A 19,006-nucleotide genomic window follows, 5' to 3' on the forward strand; every position below is an offset into this window, starting at 1 on the left:
GGTGTTGGCGATAGGTGACCCATGTTTCAGACCCATAGAGGAGAATAGACAGTACAATGGCTCTATACACACTGATTTTTGTGCTTCGCCTCAAGTGTTTGTTACTCCAGACGCTCTTGTGAAGCCTTCCGAATCCACTATATGCCTTTGCCAGTCTGTGATCGATCTCTTTATCAATCTTGGCATCTGAGGAGATGATGCTTCCCAGGTAGGTGAACTGCTGGACGGACTTAAGCACAGATGTGCCTACAGTGATGTAGGGATGGTAGTGTTCTTCCTGAGGTGCCGGCTGGTAGAGAACTTCCGTTTTCTTCAGACTGACTTCCATTCCAAAGAGCTCTGCAGCTGTAGCAAAACAAGATGTGAGGCGCTGCAGAGCTGCTTCTGTATGGGCAACGAGGGCAGCATCGTCAGCAAAAAGCAGCTCACGGACTAAATAGTTTAGAGTCTTAGAGCGGGCCCTCAGGCGGCTTAAGTTAAACAGGCTACCATCAGTACGTTAGTGTATATAAATGCCATCTTCTTCTTTGAGATCTGCCGTAGCCCTTTGGAGCATCATGCTGAATATAATGGGACTTGAGCAGTCACTGATTTTGGTATCCATGGCAGGTCCTGGAATGTGCTGCCAAGTACAGCACATACTACTGTACTTCGGTTACCCTTCTAGAGGTACGCAGCTGTCTGTATAAGCAGGATTGTACCTTTCTCCAATTTTCAGTGTTGCAGCAATGTTTCAACTTCCAGGTCATTTCCTGTTGGGGGAAAAAGTCTTAAAACTTTGGCAAAATGGCTCCCACATCTTCCTAGATGGTATTTGGGGTCAAAAGGGGTCAGGAGTTGAATGATGGTTTGAGTCCATTAAAATGGACTGCTTCAGGATGCAATGCAAATGGCAAAAAAGTTTTTCTCTCTTAATTTCAGTGCAAAGGACAAATGAAATCAATAATCTGAATGTCGATTTAGTCAAGGGTTTGTTGCTAGCAAAGTGCAGTGTTACATTCTATAAGTATATTGCAAGCCAACAAGGCATTTGATATTTCATATTTTTCTCCTTGCAGGGCTATATGAAGCCCCTGAAACAGCCAGAAAATTCCATCCTCTGCGACCCTTCTCTGGTGGATGAGATCTTTGATCAGATTCCTGAGCTGTTGGAGCATCATGAGGAGTTCCTGGAGCAGATCTCTGAGTGCATGCAGAAATGGCACGAGAAGCAGAAAGTGGGAGACATCCTGATACAATCTGTGAGTACAGCTGTCGGCCCCCTGCACACATGGAACATGTTTTTTTCATTGTTGGCTCATGTCTGTAGATTGTGGTGGAAGAAGGAAAGGGGGGCCGGTGGAAGAAGCTTGCAAGATATTTCTAAACACTGACAAGAAAATGTAATGAAGGGCATAGGAGTGGTAACTAGCAGCTCATTGGTGAAATCCACCCTCTAGGCCACAATTGCCATTGGCCTGCCCTCACCTGTGTGCAAACCTTCTCACAACCTTAATTGCACCAAGCAGTGGCATCACTGGAGTTGGCATCACCCAGTGCAGTAAATCATGCTGTCACCCCTTCCATTGATCTCCTCTCATACCACACCATACAGAATCCTTAGTAATGTTTTTTTGTTTGCCTTTTGGAATTTATATATTTTAAAAATATTTTCAGTCCGTGGATTCTTGAATTTGTGGATCATAAAATCCGTGAATGCGGAGGGCTGACAGTACCTTCAAATTACAATAACATACTCACATCCTAAATGCATTTGCAAATACATAGTTTCATGTGGTTAAAGCAAAACCTTTAGTAAGATGTGATTATTTCAAAGAAAATTTTAAAAGAATTTTTTTGAAAAAATTAAATTTTACATTTTTAAAATTTTAAACCCTGAGTCCTCTCCTTTCCAAGTTCCAGCATGGCATAGTGGTTTAAGCATTGGACTATGACTCTGGAGATCATGGTTCGATTCCCATGAAACCCACAGGGTGACCTTGGGCAAGTCACACTTTCTCAGCCTCAGGGGAAGGCAATGATAAACTTGCCCTGAATAAATTTTGCCAGGAAAACCCCACGATAGGTTCCCCCTTAGGGTTGCCATAAGTCAGAAAGGACTTGATGGCACACAACAACAATGCCCTCTCCTTTCTCCTCCCGCTGAGCCTTACCCCACTCACAGCATCTCTTCTGCTGAGCTCCAGCATTTTAAAGGGATACAGGCAAACACTAAAGCCTGTTTCTGTCCAAAGGCAGATGTCTGGGGAGCAGTGGTGTCACCCCTCCTTAGGGTGTCACCTGGTGTGAATTGTACCCTCGTGCCTCCCCAGTGACACCTTTGGCACTTAGTGCAGAAGAAACCTTTACCACAGCATACAGTATATCAGAAATTATGTGAAGTCGAAGGTTTTCATGGCCAACAACCATAGTTTTTTGTGGGCTTTTTGAGCTATGTAGCCATGTTCATATGGTTACATGTTCTAGAAGAGTTTATTCCTGACATTTTGCTGGCACCTGTGGCTGGCATCTTCAGAGAAAGACCAAGAATAAACTCTTCTAGAATATGGCCTCATAGCCCGAAAACCCCACTAATTACTTAAAGGTACACAAAAACTACACATTTGTTTCCCAGCCAAAAAAATGTCCCTGTCCCCCCCGATATTCAGGAAATCCTATCAACAGGAATGTAGAGATGAGCATTTTGTGCCTAATATTTGCACAGGCAAATAATCTGGCAAATTATTCTGTTCAGAAATATATATGCAGGGGTACTGGTGGCAAAAATTGTGGTTATTGAGTAAAAACACATTTTCACCCATCCACACACACCCCACACTCTTTTTCCAGATACACTTTTTTTCTGTGTGCAAAATTGTTCACTCAAGGAGCACAACTTTGGTGCCAAAAGCCCTCCGTATTTTTCTGTGCAGAATAATTTCTCAAAATCATCATCATTGTTGTCTTTATTTTTACCCTGCCTTTCCCCCAGAATAGGGACAAATCAAGTCCAATATAACTTAAAAAATAGTCAGAAGTCAGCATTACATAGAACTAAACTAGTTAAGTGGTTAAAACAGTTTGAACCCTGGTCACCTAGTCTTAATCCAACACAACAACCAATACACCACACTACCTTCTCTAGTGTCTCCTCGGCCAAAGTTATTCCGAGGGGGTTTGCCATTGCCATCTTCTGAGGCTGAGAGAATATGACTTGCCTTAGGTCATCCAGTAGGTTTCTATAGCCGAGTGGGGAGTCGAACCCTGGTCTCCAGATTCATAGGCCAGCACTCAAACCAGTACACCACACTGGTTCACCAGTATCCCTATGGTTACTAAATTTCTAGAAGCAGGTTTTGTGGTAAGTCTTGAAACTCATGATTTGGCTGTAGCAAATTGTCTCCTTCACCCCGCAGTCCATTGGCGTGGCTGAGACCCCATGTCCTTTGTCCTTGCTGTCACTTATGACTTTCCCATATCAGACCTAAACATTCTCATCAGAGAGCCCATGATCAAGGGTCTGGGCTGATGTCCTACATCGTGTTTGTTGTTCTTGTTGTTCAAAGAAATCTTGTAGTACTTTTAAGATTAACTGAAAGAAAGAAATTGATAGCATGAGCTTTCATAGGTTTAAGTCTACTTCCTCAGATGCTTTTGGTTGTTGTTGTTGTGTGCCTTCAAGTCGTTTCCGACTTATGGCATCCCTAAGGGTGAACCTATTGTGGGATTTTCTTGACAAGATTTATTCAGGGCAAGTTTACCATTGCCTTCCTGTCTGGCAGAGAGCATGTAACTTGCCCAGTGGGCTTCATGGCTGAGATGGAAATCGAACCCTTATCTCCAAAGTTGTAATCAGTACTCAAACCACTATGCCACACTGGCTTGGCATGTTAACATAGTTGTAAATTCAAATCCACATAGTTCCCTTGTGGTTGTGCTACTGCCTCATTTTGCTGAATACCGACATTGCGGAATCAATTGTGTATTTGCCATTCTGCCTGCTTATTGTCCCGAGGTGCAATGGGGACGTCAGAGTGGTGGTTTCTGCAATCCCAAGGAATCAAATGCTGTGCTGAAGGCAATGATGATGAATCTTCATGCATCCTTTAAAAATATGCAACTGTGTGGCTGGGATCTCATTGGTTAGTCCCAACAAGAGTAAAACCACTGAGTCAGTTATTGTATGTTGAATCCACATGTAGATAAGCCCAGCTGCTCCAACAGAGCTCTCCTTAGTTGGGAGTAACAGTGGGACTGATGCCCATGTGAAAAGGTTACGCTGGTGGAATTCTGCTTACACAACCGTGAAATGAATATTTCCATTGCACAACAGTAAAAAAAGTACAACCTCAAATGGAAGGGAATTGACAACAGGATCCTGGTCCTGGTGTTTCAGGTGAAAATGTTGCACCCTTGGCTTGCGTATCACTTTGTACATGTTCTGGCTTATATAATGGCTAATAATTGCCAGTTTACCACCTTCCAGGGAAACGTGGAGGATTGGATGACTCAGTTTATATTCTGTCACATGAATGAGTCTGAGACCAGCCAACTCCCGTGAACTTTATTTGATCAAATTGACCCTGTTAACCCTTCCACCGGTTCTTGTTGCTCAACATTTTCTTACTTCCTACAATAAATTGTTCTGCGAGGAAATCCAATCAGAGGGCATCTCATAGGTAAAGGTGTTGTTGTAGTTGTGAGGTGTTGTTGTAGTTGTGTGCATTTAAGTCATTTCCGACTTATGGCAACCCTAAGGTGAACCTATCCTAGGATGCAAAGGGATTTTGTAGCACCTTTGAGCTTATGCTGCAGTTTCTTCTGCACCATTAGTCTCAAAGGTGTTACAAGATCCCTTTGTGTAATGATCATAGAATCATAGAATTGTGGAGTTGGAAGAGACCACAAGGGCCATCCAGTCCAACCCCCTGCCATGCAGGAACTCTCAATCAAAGCATCCCTGACAGATGGCCATCCAGCCTCTGCTTAAAGACCTCCAAGGAAGGGGACTCCACTACACTCCAAGGAAGGAGTTTGTTCCACTTTCGAACAGCCCTTACTGTCTGGAAGTTCTTCCTAATGTTGAGGTGAAATCTCTTTTCTTGCAGCTTGCATCCATTGCTCCGGGTCCTGTCCTCTGGAGCAGCAGAAAACAAGCTTGCTCCCTCCTCAATATGACATCCCTTAAAGTATTTAAACAGGGCTATCATATCAGCTCTTAACCTTCTTTTCTCCAGGCTAAACATCCCCAGTTCCCTAAGTCGTTCCTCAAAGGGCATGGTTTCCAGACTCTTCACCATTTTAGTCTCCCTCCTTTGGACACGCTCCAGTTTCTCAATGTCCTTTTTGAATTGTGGTGCCCAGAACTGGACACAATATTCCAGGTGGGGCCTGACCAAAGCAGAATAAAGTAATACTATTACTTCTCTTGATTTAGACACTATACTTCTATTGATGCAGCCTAAAATCGCATTGACTTATTTGGCTGCCGCATCACACTGTTGACTCATGTTCAACTTGTGGTCTACTTGGACTCCTAGATCCCTTTTACATGTAGTCTAGTTCAGCCAGGTGTCCCCCATCCTAGACTAGAATGCCTATGTCTTTGAATTATATCCTTGGATTTAATTAGCATGATTTCTTCAGGGGAGGTTTGTCATTGCCCTTTCTCTGAGGCTGAGAGAGTGTCACTTGCCCAGCTATTGCATCTCTAGTGTGTTTCCATAGCTAAGCAGGGATTTGTACCCTGCTCTCCTAGAATCCTAGTTCAATATTAATCACACATTGAGGACCAATGTCTAAATGTGTGCTGGGTTCCCTATAATTACTCTGATTCTCTGAATTCCTTTTCTTTGCTATTCAGCTTTCAGAAAACACAGAGGGCTAGAAACTTTAAAATTAAGGATGCATTTATTTTTCCATTAGTGTAGCATTTCATGCCACAATCCACAGTGCAATTGTGATGGCACGCGAGTGCTTTCTGAAGGCTTGGTGCAGCCTACCGTTGCAAATGTACATGCCAAATAGATTTAGGTGTTGCTTCCCACGCGGAGGGGGTGGATTTGGACCGCATCCAAGTGCCTGGAGAGATGGCTGCTTTCCTGCTCTCTTAATCAATCCCGAATGATTTACCCGCCTATCGTTCGCTGTGTCTCTCTCTCTCCTCCTTTTCCCTTGAAAGTACTTTTTCTTGGAAAGGGCACGGAACAGATGCTGCCACTTGAAAACTAGGAACTGGAGAGCACAACAACAAACAGCAAGGAGAGAGAGACTTTTTGAAGGAGGCACTCAGTATGCAGTCCACGTCTTCATGGAGGGAATTTGGCAACAACAGGGAGGTTGTCATGTGGCATGACACGGATGGTTCCTACGCACATGCCTCCCATGCACAGCCCCCTCCCATCTGTGGAGGTGTTTTCAGATCCCCAGGCTCTTCTCTGCACCCTCTCTCAGAAGAGAAGTGCTTTCTGCACTACAATGCCAGTTGAATGGTTCAGGCAAAGTGCATCAGCCTCAGTGCCTATCATCCATGCAGAAGGTCTCAGCCCCATTTCTGTGGCAGGGATGGGCAACTGTGCTGGAGACAGTGGCCATATCCCCATATACTAGGGTTGCAACACTTCACTCATTCTGATCTTGAAGAAAGCAATGAGTCATTTTAGCAAGGGGTTTTCAGCAGTTGTTGTTGTTATTATTATTATTATAGTTGGCCTTCCACATCTGTGGCTTTGGCTTTTCCGGCTTTGATTATTCACAGGCTTGATTAATACGTTCTCTCTAGAAATCTCTGGTCCTCCAGCGTGACCCTATGGCCAACCTGTGCCAAAAGTCATGCTGGAGGACCTAGACAGAGATTCCTAGAAAGGTGTTCTTTGGGGGGGGGGGGGGGAGTGTTGTTTTTAATTTGTGTTTTCCCCACTTTCATGGGGGTCTTGTGCCCCTAACCCCAGCAAATGTGGAGGATCCACTGTATTACTGAGTAAAAATACATTGTTACAACAACAAATTTGCTTTCTCTTATATACATACATTTGAGTCCCCAATATTCATTCTCCAATATTCAATCTCCAGCCTTCGATATTCCATGATTTCTACATGTTTTCTTTAACATCTTATCCTTCTCATCTTTCTAGTTTGTTCTGTCTTCAGTCTTGGTCTCTTTCCTTTCCTTTCCTTTCCTTTCCTTTCCTTTCCTTTCCTTTCTTTCTTGTCCCTTTCTCTCTGATGCTTTCTGTTTTTATATTTCAATTACCTTATCTTATCTCTGTCTCATTCCCTCTAACACCTTCATATACCTTCTTGGCACTTACTGTTTCATTCCCTCTAACACCTTCACATAGAAAAACAGAGTTTTCGGATAGTTTTTTGTGGGTTTTTCGGGCTCTGTGGCCATGTTCCAGAAAAGTTTCTTCCTGACGTTTCGCCAGCATCTGTGGCTGGCATCTTCAGAGAATGCTTTGCCTGGAAAAGTTGGGTGTATATATACTGTGTGAGCCTGGGAATGCAGGAGTGATTTGCATGTGTCTTGTTCTGTGCTGATGGCTGGCCTCAGGATGGGAGGCTAATGCAAAAGAGGATTAATGTCTGCTAATTGGTGATCACTATCTGCTGGGAAAGCCCCTGATTCTGAATGGTTTCCCATTTGCATTTGCTGAGTCCTTATTTTGCTATTCCTCAGGACTGGTAGCCAAATTTTGTTCACTTTAAGGGTTTCCTTTTTCCAGTTGAAATTGTCCAGTTGTTTGTGGATCTCAATGGCTTCCCTGTACATCCTGACATGGTAGTGGTTGGCATGGTCCAGAATTTCAGTGTTTTCAAATAGTATTTTATGTCCATGATGGTTTGTGGCATGTTCTGCTGCTGCTGATTTTTCTGGCTGGCCCGGTCTGCAGTGTCTCTCGTGTTCCTTGATTCTTGTTTGCACACTGCGTTTGGTGGTCCCTATGTAGACTTGTCCGCAGCTGCATGGTATGCGCTAAACTCCTGCGGCTGTGAGAGGGTTTCTCTGGTCCTTGGCTGAGCGAAGCATTTGCTGGATTTTCTTTGTCAGTTTGTAAACCGTTTGAAGGTTGTGCTTCCTCACCACTTTGCCTATTCTGTCTGTGACTCCTTTGATGTATGGTAAAAATACCTTCTCTACCTTCAGAGTCAGGGACTTTCCCAGCAGATAATTGATCACCAATTAGCAGACATTAATCCTCGTTTGCATTAGCCTCCCAGGCTGAGGCCAGCCATCAACACAGAACAAGACACATGCAAATCCCTCCTGCATTCCCAGGCTCACGCAGTATATATACACCAGACTTTTCCAGGCAAAGCATTCTCTGAAGATGCCAGCCACAGATGCTGGCGAAATGTCAGAAAGAAACTCTGCTAGAACATGGCCACATAGCCCAAAACACCCACAAAAAACTATGGATGCCAGCCATGAAAACCTTCGGCTTTACAGAGTTTTTGGAGCTTGTTCACAGTTCCGGACATTTTCTGTGCAAAATTCGCACATGGCTGAGTTACACACAAAAATGGCCTTTCCTGCACAGCAAATGCCATTTTTTCTGTGGGGGAAAAAACATTTCTGTGCAGAAATAATATTTTCTGCACACAAAATAAACCTGTTTTCTGCACAGAAAAGGCTGTTTTCTGTGTAAATCAACCAGATGTGAATTTTGCTCAGAATAAGTATCTAATTGCAGTATTTTCTATGCAGGAAAAATTCCAAAAAGCAAACCTTGCTGTTTACCATTTTATATAGGGCATACCATTTTACTATGCCGTTGAAGATGATGGAACTTGAACTTCCATGGGTTTTGGCTTCCACGGCGGATATGTGTCCTAGAACCAAACCCCAGCAGATGCTGAGGCTCACTGTATGGTTAAAACAATGGATAGAAGTTAAAGAACCATTAAATAAACAATCCTATCAAAACATTGAGAGTCAGTGTAGCACAGTGGTCTGAGTGTATACACTGAACCATCAGAAAGCAAAGGGGTCACTTTCTCAGTCACCCATGTGAACCATTTTGGGTTTTGGAGTATTCCAATTTTGGATAAGGGAGACTTTGTTAGCTGTATTAACAGATTACCCTTCATCCCTGCAGATGGGATTTTGTATTCCCCAGAGCCATGTTTTGTTTCAGTATTAGGACAGAAGTAGACCTACAAGCCAGGTATTTTGCAAGATGATTACCTAAAGATTTGCAGATAATTTAGCTGTTTGCCATGTTCATTTTTATTCAGAATTGGCTTGGACAAAAATACCTAATTAATGAACCTATGCCCTACAGATTAATTGGTTTATAAATTACATTCCCCGGGAGGTTAGACTGAAAGTGACATCTCTTGCTGATGATGTAACTTTCTGATTTCTTCCCTTTCATGGCGAAAAATGTCTAGACGTCTTATTAAGTCTTTCACTCATTCCTTCCTCCAGTTTTCCAAGGACATCCTGGTGAATATTTATTCCGCCTACATAGATAACTTTCTCAATGCCAAAGATGCTGTGAGGATTGCCAAGGAAGCCAAGCCAGCATTTATGAAGTTTCTGGAGGTATGGCATGATCTCATCTCTTTCTGCTATGTTTGTAAAAATAAGAGACAAGTGAGTCCAGAGATTGATTGATTGATTGATTGATTGATCGATCGATCAATTAGGCCACTGTTATGGGGCAAGCATACAATTTTGGCTATCTTACAAAAAGCCAACATTTTATCAATACTTTTTGGTATGCCTCCTCGTATCTTATTTTTGTTGTTGGTAACTACCTTCAAGTTGACTTCATGTTGACATTATGAATGAGATTCCTCCAAGTCCCCCTATCCTTAACCATACTGGTCAACACTTGCAGATTCATGGCCATGGCTTCTCTAATTGAATCTATCCATCTGGTGTATTGTCCTCAACTTTAACAAGCATTGTTGTCTTTTCTAGTTAGTCCTTCTTCTCATGAAGAAGGCAACCTCAAGCCATCTCGGCTTCTAGGGAGAGTTTGGGCCTGATTTGCTCTAAGATTCTTTTATTGGACTTTTTAGATGTCCACAATATCCAGAGAACTCTCCTCCAGAACCACATCTTAAAATAAGTTGAATCACAGAATCATAGAGCTGGAAAGGACCCCAAGGGCATCCTAGTCTAACCCTTGCCATACAGGAGTCCACAACTGAACCAGTTCTGAAAGATGGCTGTTTAAAGTCTTCCAGAGAAGGAGAGTCCATGATTTTCTTCCTATCTCATTTGCAAACATAATTTTATATTTCATATTTCTTTCTTTCTTTTTTCCTTCAGCAAAGCATGAGGGAAAACAAAGAAAAGCAGGCCCTATCGGACCTCATGATCAAGCCCGTACAACGGATTCCACGCTATGAGCTTCTGGTCAAGGTGAGCCAAATGTGACTGACCTTTCTGCTTTGTTTGCAGCAGTCTTGTGGAAGCCCCTGGGTGGATAGCCTGAATTTTGCAAGAGAAGTTTTGGTGACATCTTTTTCAAAGGAGTAGCAAATCCACTCTGGGTTTTGGTCAAAATTTTCAAGAAGCTATCATTTTGAATAGTTCTGAGGCTTCTGATACACTGCAGAACTAATGCAATTGGACACTGCTTTAACTCCCATGGCTTCATCCTATGGAATCCTGAGATTTGTAGTTTGTTGTGGCACCAGAGCGCTCTGACAGAGAAAGCTAAATCATAGAAGCATAGAATGTTTTGTCTCACAAAACTACCAGTTCCAGAATTCATAGGGCCATGAAAGTTAAAGTGGTGTCAAACTGCATCAGTTGCGCTGCTTGGATGCAGCCTGAGTGAAATTTTCTCAAGCCCTGTACTCTTCTGATGAAGGAAAAATGAGATAACCTTTTCTACCACCCTGAGTTCCTGGGAGGAAGAAACGGCTCCAAACTTGACAAATATTTACTATACTTAAGGGCTAAAAACCTGTTGTTGTTTTCTTGAACACTCTGATGCTAATTTTGCACCCAGTTCCAAAAAATGTGGCATATATTCTGCTCTATCTGTGCCTAGCCACTTCCCTGGATGTTTGGGATCTCTGCTTCTACACCTCTGTAGATGGAGCCATTTGAATTAATTCCCTGAAAATGTTTGCTAAGAGGAGAGTCCTGTCAGCGAATTTCATTTTAATTCGCTCTGTGGGAAGGTCTCTTGAGCACATCTCAAGGAGCTGAAAGGAAAATGCACCAGAACACTGCTTTGTTCTATATAGAGCCCAAGCCCATACAGACAGGTCAAAATAAAGCTGCTTCAGGTCACTATGGAGGTATGCTGTTCAAATGATGCATGTGTCCTAAGAGGCCAGAAGCTGCACCAAAGCCATGCTCCAGACCTAAGGATTGGAGTGCAGCTTTGGCGCAGCTTATGGCTTCTTAAGATGTGTGTGTCATTTAAATAGCATACCTCCAAAGTGACCAGAAGTAGCTTTATTTTGGCCTGTCTGTATGGGCCCATGGCTGGTCCCTATGTTTCAGTGGAACTTGGCATGCAAGAAACTTGGAGAAGGAAGAATCTAGTTCAGTTTGTCCAAATGTTCTGCTGCCTGCATCCCGGATGGTGGGCTGTAGTGACAGCTTGCTATTCTAGCATGCTGCATTCCTTGGATATTTCACATGCCTGAGTCAGAGCAGTGGGCTTGGATCTGTTGCCAAGAAGGAGCCATTACTCATTCTGGAGAGCTGAGTCTCTCCCTCCTCCCCAAACAAGGCCAGATGAAAAGGCCTTGCTCTGCACAAAACCTTGAGCATACCTGCCCAGAAGCCTGGTGAGATCGTGGCTGAGATGGAAGAATATTCAAAAATAATCAGTGGACCAAACAGGGATATTCTAAGTGTTAGAACCATAGAGGCATAAGAGTATCTACACTGTAGAAATAATGCCATTTGGCACAACTTGTACTGCCATGGCTCCATCCTAAAGTTGTTGTTGTTGTGTGGCTTTGAGCCATCTCTGACTTATGCTGACCCTATCATGGGGTTTTCTTGGCAAGATTTCTTCAGAGGGAGTTTGCCATTGCTCTCTTCTGAGGCGGAGAGTGTGTGACTTGGCCCAAGCTCCCCCAGTGGATTTCCATAGCCAAACAGGGATTTCAACCCTGGTCTCCTTGGGTGCATCTAGACTGTAGAAATAATGCAGCTTGACACCACTTTAAACTGCCATGGCTCCATCCTACAGAATCCTGGCATTTGTAATTTTGTGAGCTACCAGCTCCCTTTGGCAGAGATGGCTAAAGATCTTGTGAAATGACAGATCCCAGGATTTCATAGAATGGAACTACTGTGCTTAAAGTAGTTTCAAACTGTACTGTTTCTACAGTATAGATTGCACCTCAGCTTTCTGAGTGTTAGACTCATAGAGTCATAGTTGGAAGCGATTCCATGGGTCATCTTATACAACCTCATGCTGGTGCAAGGAGCCATAGCTAAAGCATTCTGAGCTGTGTCCATCCAAACCCCTTTTAAAGACCTCCAAAGAAGGAGAAAACACCATCCTCTGAGACAGTTTTTTGTCATATAGCTCTTACTGTCAGGAAGTTCTTTCTAATGTTTAGGTAGAATCTCTTTTCCTGTAGCTTGCATCCATTGCTCTGGGTCCTGTTCTCTGGAGCAGCTGAAAACAAGCTTGCTCCATCCTCAATATGACATCCCTTCAAATATTTACACATGGCTATCCTATCACTTCTAAATCTTATATTCTCAATGCTAAACATACCCGCCTCCCTAAGTCTTTACACATAGGGCTGTTTGTTTCCAGACATTTTACCATCTTGGTTGTCCTCTTTTGGGAAACCTTGACAAGGAAAATTCCCACATAGCAAAACTCTTTGCCATTTCTGCATGGAAAGACACACATGAGGGTTGTTTGTTTGTTTGTTTGTTTGTTTGTTTTGCACACAATTAAATGCAAACCATGAATGATACTTGAAAAGGACTAGTTTTGGTTGGAGATGGGTTAGGACTTTCTCACACCATCAGGGGGGAAATAGCAAAATTATTCATTGTTGCATGTGGGAATAAAATTTACCAAGGTTTCCATCCCTAGATCAGGGAAGGAAAATGTTTTATATATCGGGACTCTGCTACCAAACTTGGGCCTTCAGTGCCAAGCAAAGCTGGCAAAGGCCTAGAGAATCCCTCCGTTTTGTTTTGCTGCCTTGTCAACCTGCATGGCTTGTTGATTCAAATTAAGGATGCGAAGGAATCCTCTCCTCATTAGGAGTATCTGTCTCAATATAGCAAGAATTAGCAAACCCGTTGAAAATTTGCCACTACCAATGGGAGGATCAAACAACAAACACTTTTTTTTACCATACCTTTGCTATATTGTTATTATACTTGCATGGCTTGTGGGCCTTTTCCTAATTGTGAAGCTGAGCACACAAACTCAAGGTAAGCCCCAGAGGGCTGGTTGATGGATCACAAAGAAGCAAACAAGCTATCTAATGCTTCTGTTTTTTAAAATGTCTGTGCAGCAAGGCAGCAATTATTGTACTTATATAAAAGTGCATAATTGGCACAAAAAACAGTCGCACAAACACACAAATTCTCATGAAGGCCAACAACAGAAACCTTGTTGTCTTGCAGGCAAGGAAGAAATGTTTCATGTATCTCTTTCTCATTTGCAAGAATGAGACAAGCCAGAATTTACATCCTTAAATTGAAGATGAGTCTCTGCAAACTGAGCAGAATGTAAATGCCTAGTGACACATGTTTAGGATGGTAATCTTGAATTCTGGAAACATATTGGATCTTGGTTGTGTTTTTACTCTGATGTAGCAGGATGGGACCTTTGGACCTGAATCAATTTGTAATGACAGCTACTGTTGACCCAAGGAATCAGTGGGAACTTGATAGGTCAGTACAAAGGCAAGCCCCATTGAGTCAGTGGATCTATTCTACTTGGGATTGATAATGGGATTTTGGTGTTTAGATCTCCAGACTTACTTCTTGTGGCAGAATCCACTTTGAACTAGGTCTAGAATGTAGGCATTCTGCAGCATTTTCACATGAAAAGTTGTAAATAATTTTAAATAGTTTCTCCAAGGTGAAGTCGAAGGCTTTCATTGCCAGCATCCATAGTTTTTTGTGGGTTTTTCAAGCTTTGTGGCCATGTTCTAGAAGAATTTCTTCCTGACGTTTCGCCAGCATCTGTGGCTGGCATCTTCAGAGAAAAAACTCTTCTAGAACATGGCCACTTAGCCCGAACAACCCACAAAAAACTATAGTTTCTCCAAGTTTCAGCTGCCTACCTTGTTAAAGAAAGAAACTGTCAGCAAAGAGCTGGGACCCAAAAATACCCCAACAAACCTTTAATGTCTTTTTGTCATTTGGATACTTTTTTGTTCCAGACAGTATTCTTTATTTGGATAGAATATATCCCTTGTTGTTTTTCCAGCAGCCCATGATACATTGAATCAGAAAGGATGCACTTTGGTTGGTGGTAAGTTGGCTCCACTTGGGAACAAGAGAGGGATAAGAGTTCTCATTGGGATCAGGAAATACAAGAAACTGAGAGTGAACCCTTGCCACAGCACTTGATTCCTATTTTGGGAGAAAGGCAGGATATAAATCCAATAAATAAAATAAACCTGAATCATAGAAGCTAAGTAATGGTATGTGAGAATTGTCCTTGGGGTTTGTTCAGACCTCACCTGGAATACTGTGTCCAGTTCTGATCACGACAGTTCAAGAGGCGGGATGGCCATCTTTTGGGGATGCTTTGATTGAGAGTTCCTGCATGGCAGGGGTTAGACTGGATGGCCCTTGCGGTCTCTTCCAACTCTATGATTCTATGATAAGAAGGATATGGACAAACTGGAGCGTGTCCAGTGGAGGGAGACCAAAATGGTGAAGGGTCTGGAAACCATCAAGCCCTTTGAGGAGCTACTTAAAGAGCTGGATAGGTTTAGCCTGGGGAAGAGAAGGTTGACATGATGGCCAATATTTGAAAGGGTGTCATACTGACAATGGAGGCCTTATCCCACCCTGTTTCCTTAATTTGAGTGTGTCCAGAGGAGGACGACCAAAATTGTGAAAGGTCTGGAAACCATGCCTTATGAGGAGCAACTTAGGGAGCTGGGCATGTTTAGCCCAGAGAAGAGACAGTTAAGAGGGGGCATGATAACCATGTTTAAATATCTGAAGGGATGTCATATTGAGGATGGAGCAAGCTTGTTTTCTGCTGCTCCAGAGAATATTACCCGGAACAATGGAGGCAAGCTTCTGGAAAAAAGATTCCACCTCAACATTAGGAGGAACTTCCTGACAATAAGGGCTTTTGACAGAGGGACACACTCCTTCAGAGGGTGGTGGAGTATCCTTCTTTGGAGGTTTTTAAAGAGAGGTTAGATGGCCATTTGTTGGGAGTGCTTTGTTTGTATCTTCCTTCATGGCAGAATGGATTGGACTGGATGGCCCCTTGGAGTCTCTTCCAACTGTAGGATTCTATGTATTCCTGACATACATCCCCAAAGGTGCTGTTTGCATAAACTGCCTTGATTGGGCAATCAATTCTTCATTTCAGGCATCATTGGGCTAACATTCTCCTCCTGGCACTAGGCCTGTGATATCATTGTCAAGAAGTAATCCAGCCCTTCAGCCTATAACTGTTGCTTGTTTTTTCCCACACATTTACTTGCATACCTGCAATGTCTTTTGCCCATGCAAGTCGCTTTGTGGTTGCCTTATCCTAATTGTACGTCTGTTTCAGCAGAGCACTTGCTTATTAAGATGAGGAACTATACCAACTATACTCTGTTCTCATTTGCCCCTGTTTAGCTCTGTCTGCCTCAGCTCTGTTGTTTCCCTCTGTGTTGAATTGTAGATTATAAATTGCTTAGGGCAGAGACCTGTGCTCTGGCATTTGGTAGAGCATCATAGACCCTGATGGAGCCGATAGAAACAAACAGTTACTGGAAGTACTTGGGCCTTTTACAGGCTCAGTGGAACATGTCAGAAATCTTTGTGTCATGGAGTTTGCAATGGCAAAGAAATTCACATTAATTTGTTTTTTCCAAGTTTATTTTTTTTAACACATTATACAGTTCCTGATCTTCAAGACATTTGGCAGAAATGCACAACTATCTTTTGGTTTTCAGTCACTGGAAAGAAACAGCAAATGGACGATTGTTTGTTTTCTTTCTTTCTTTATGAACGTTCTTATTTAGATATCTGCTTCATCTGTTTTTAACTTTGGTATGGTTTTTAGTAGGTTTTATAGTGTTTTAATATGGTGGTTTAAAACTGATTTTAAAAATGTTCGTAAACATTTTTAATTTGTCGCTTTAGAAAGCTACCTTGGCTCCCATCCATTGAGAAAGGCAACATATAAAGAAAGTACAATGGGCTCTTGGTGTCTGCTTGGGTTTGGATACTCAAGTCCCATTGCATAGAATGACACAGCAAAATGGTGTTTCTTATATAAAATGCCAAAATCAAGGCTTGCTTTTTGGAATAACTGTCGATGCTTGAATCAGTGGACAAAAAAAATTCATGGATACGGAGGGCTGACTGTAAATTAATTAATTAATTAATTAATGGTCACAATTCAGAATGTGTGTCTTTGAAAAATCCACAAATAGGCAAGAAAAAAAGATACTGCAGTCTGACAGCCATGTACAAAAGACATGAGGGAAGGAAATCCTTGTGGAATTTGGAAGAAATGCAATAAAATAGACACTGGGAGACTTTCACATTCCTACATGAAGTCATTTGGAAATAAAAACATATGTGAACATACAAGACTTCACATAATGTATTGCCAGCTTGTTAAATTTGCAGCCATAAAATAAAGTAATACATCATGGTTTAGCGGGGGTCTTAAAGGAGAGTCAGCAGGTGGACAAGTCCACCTATATCAGTGGTTCCCAAACTTTGATCCTCCAGAGATTTTAGACTTCATGTCCCAGAACCATTGAATGTTGGCCAAGCTGGCTGTGAGGCTTCTGGGTCCAAAACCAAAGGACCAAAGTTGGGAATCAGTGAGTTATATGGTCATTACAGGTGGAAACGGCATGTCCAAGTGCAGTCATCCTCTGCAAACTTTGGGCTGGCGACAGTCCTCTGGGGGCGCCCACAGATGTTTCCTACAAAAACATCTGGCTTGGTAGTGTTGCAAACAGGATGCTGGGTTAGATTTTATCCTCCATTCTTCTTCTTTACTGGAAAAGAGTTGCCAGTAAAAGTCAGCGTCTTCTAACATCTCCCTGTGGGCCTCCTTCAATCTTAAGAGTTGCCTGTAAATGTCAATATCCACCAATGGAAACAACACAAGGATGATTCCTAAGTAGGCAGCAATGAACTCAGATACCTTAAAATGGGAGAATCAGCTAGGGAAGAGAAGGAAGCTGAGGTTTCCTGGCAGAAATGTGTGTTTAGCAAGAGACAGAGGCCAGAATGGCAAACTATAGAGAGAAGGCTACACAAATGACTGGTAAAAGACAAAGCTTGCTTCTGCCCAGAGACTTAAGTACAGAAGCAGGTACAGTGGGCCCTTGGTATCCATTGGGGTTTGGTTCCAGGATGCCCTGTGCGTACCAAAATCCATGGATACTCAAGTCTGAATAAATACAGTGGATACTAAAATGGCATCCCTTATATAAAATGGCAAGAGCAAGGTTTGCTCTTTGGAATGAATATATGAATATTTTGAAGCTTTAGATGCTTTAATCTGTGGATAAGGAATCCATGGATACGGAGAGCCGACTGCATTAAGTGACTTCATAAACCATGAGTGAGGGGTGACTTTTCACAACATATTATAAGGCTGCATCCACACAGCAGAAATAATCTGGTTTGACACCACTTTAACTGCCATGGCTCAATGCTCTGGAATTGTGAGAATTGTAGTTTGTGTGTGGTGCAGTGCTCTTGTGCCACTCACAAACTACAATTCTCACAGTTCCATAGCATTGAGCCATGGCAGTTAAAGTGGTGTCAAACCAGATTATTTCTGCAGTACAGATGCAGCCTAAGTCTCTCTTTCTGGCCATGCAGCTTCTCTCACAAATAACACTGGCAGAACGGACAAGCCACCCTCCCCAAAGCCTCATCTGTGCCTCCGTGCCAGCCCTCGCTCCTGATGGATGTTTGTATGTACCACTGCCTTGGCACTAAATTACCACCAATTACCCGGGAGCTCAGCCATTCTGTGCTTGCTGCTGGCCAATTAACCAGCCAGTTTTATTTGCTTTTCCTGGTGATGAATAGCCCAGAGAGGCAGTAATAGGAAAGAGGCAGGCGTCTAGGCTGGCCCCTGGTGCAGCTGCCTGCTTTTTTGCTTCCAGAAACCTTGGAGCTGCGCAGAGGCCATGTTCCTTGGCACCGTGAAACAGAAAGGAACAGCGTGGGAGCCTTTCTGTGCCTGATGAAAAACATGCTGTTAATGGTGCCCAAAAGACTGCCTGAATGATGGCAATCATAGAATCACTGAGTTGGAAGATATCCCCAGAGGTCATCCAGTCTAAGCCCATTTTTCCATGCAGGAAGAAACAATCAAAGCACTCCCTGTGACAGGTTGCCATCCAGCCTCTGTTGAAACACCTCCAAAGAAGGAGACTCCACCACCCTCCAAGGCAACCTCTTCCACTGTCAAACAGCTCTTACTGTCAGGAAGTTCCTTCTAATGTTGAGCTGGAATCACTTTTCCTGTAATTTGAATCCATTGCTCCAGGTCCTATTCTCTGAAGCAGCAGAAAACAAGCTTGCTCCATCCTCAGGATGACATCCTTTGGCAATGCTTGGCAATGGAACATACACTGGGCATGAAGAAATGTTGCATCTGCACTGAAGAAGTAATTGAGATTGACACCACTTTATGAGCCGTGGCTCAATGCTGTGGAATTCTGGGGGGTTGTAGTTTGTTGTGACACCAGAACTGTCTGACAGAGAAGGCTAAATGTCTCACAAAACTACAGCTCCCAGGATTCCATAGCACTGAGCCATGGCAGTTAAAGTGATGTCAACTGGAATATTTCTGCGAGGCAGATGCAGCCCTAGAATGATTTCTTGTAGAGTCGCCAGTGTGGAAAC

The 19,006-nt window shown here is 42.9% G+C and overlaps 1 protein-coding gene across 1 annotated transcript in view; it reads left to right on the plus strand.

The window, feature by feature from the left end:
* Positions 1-19,006, plus strand: part of ARHGEF17 (Rho guanine nucleotide exchange factor 17) — a 229,556-nt gene that overhangs the window by 169,940 nt on the left and 40,610 nt on the right. Inside the window, exons 3-5 of the mRNA XM_089508484.1 lie at positions 1,059-1,241; positions 9,410-9,526; positions 10,262-10,354. Of these exons, the coding sequence (XP_089364610.1) occupies positions 1,059-1,241; positions 9,410-9,526; positions 10,262-10,354 (393 nt within the window). The remainder of the gene's footprint in view (positions 1-1,058; positions 1,242-9,409; positions 9,527-10,261; positions 10,355-19,006) is intronic.

Source organism: Sceloporus occidentalis, unplaced genomic scaffold (genome assembly GCF_023333645.1).
Source record: "Sceloporus occidentalis isolate IW3139 unplaced genomic scaffold, rSceOcc1.0.p SCAF_2, whole genome shotgun sequence".
Classification (NCBI taxonomy): Eukaryota; Metazoa; Chordata; class Lepidosauria; order Squamata; family Phrynosomatidae; genus Sceloporus; species Sceloporus occidentalis.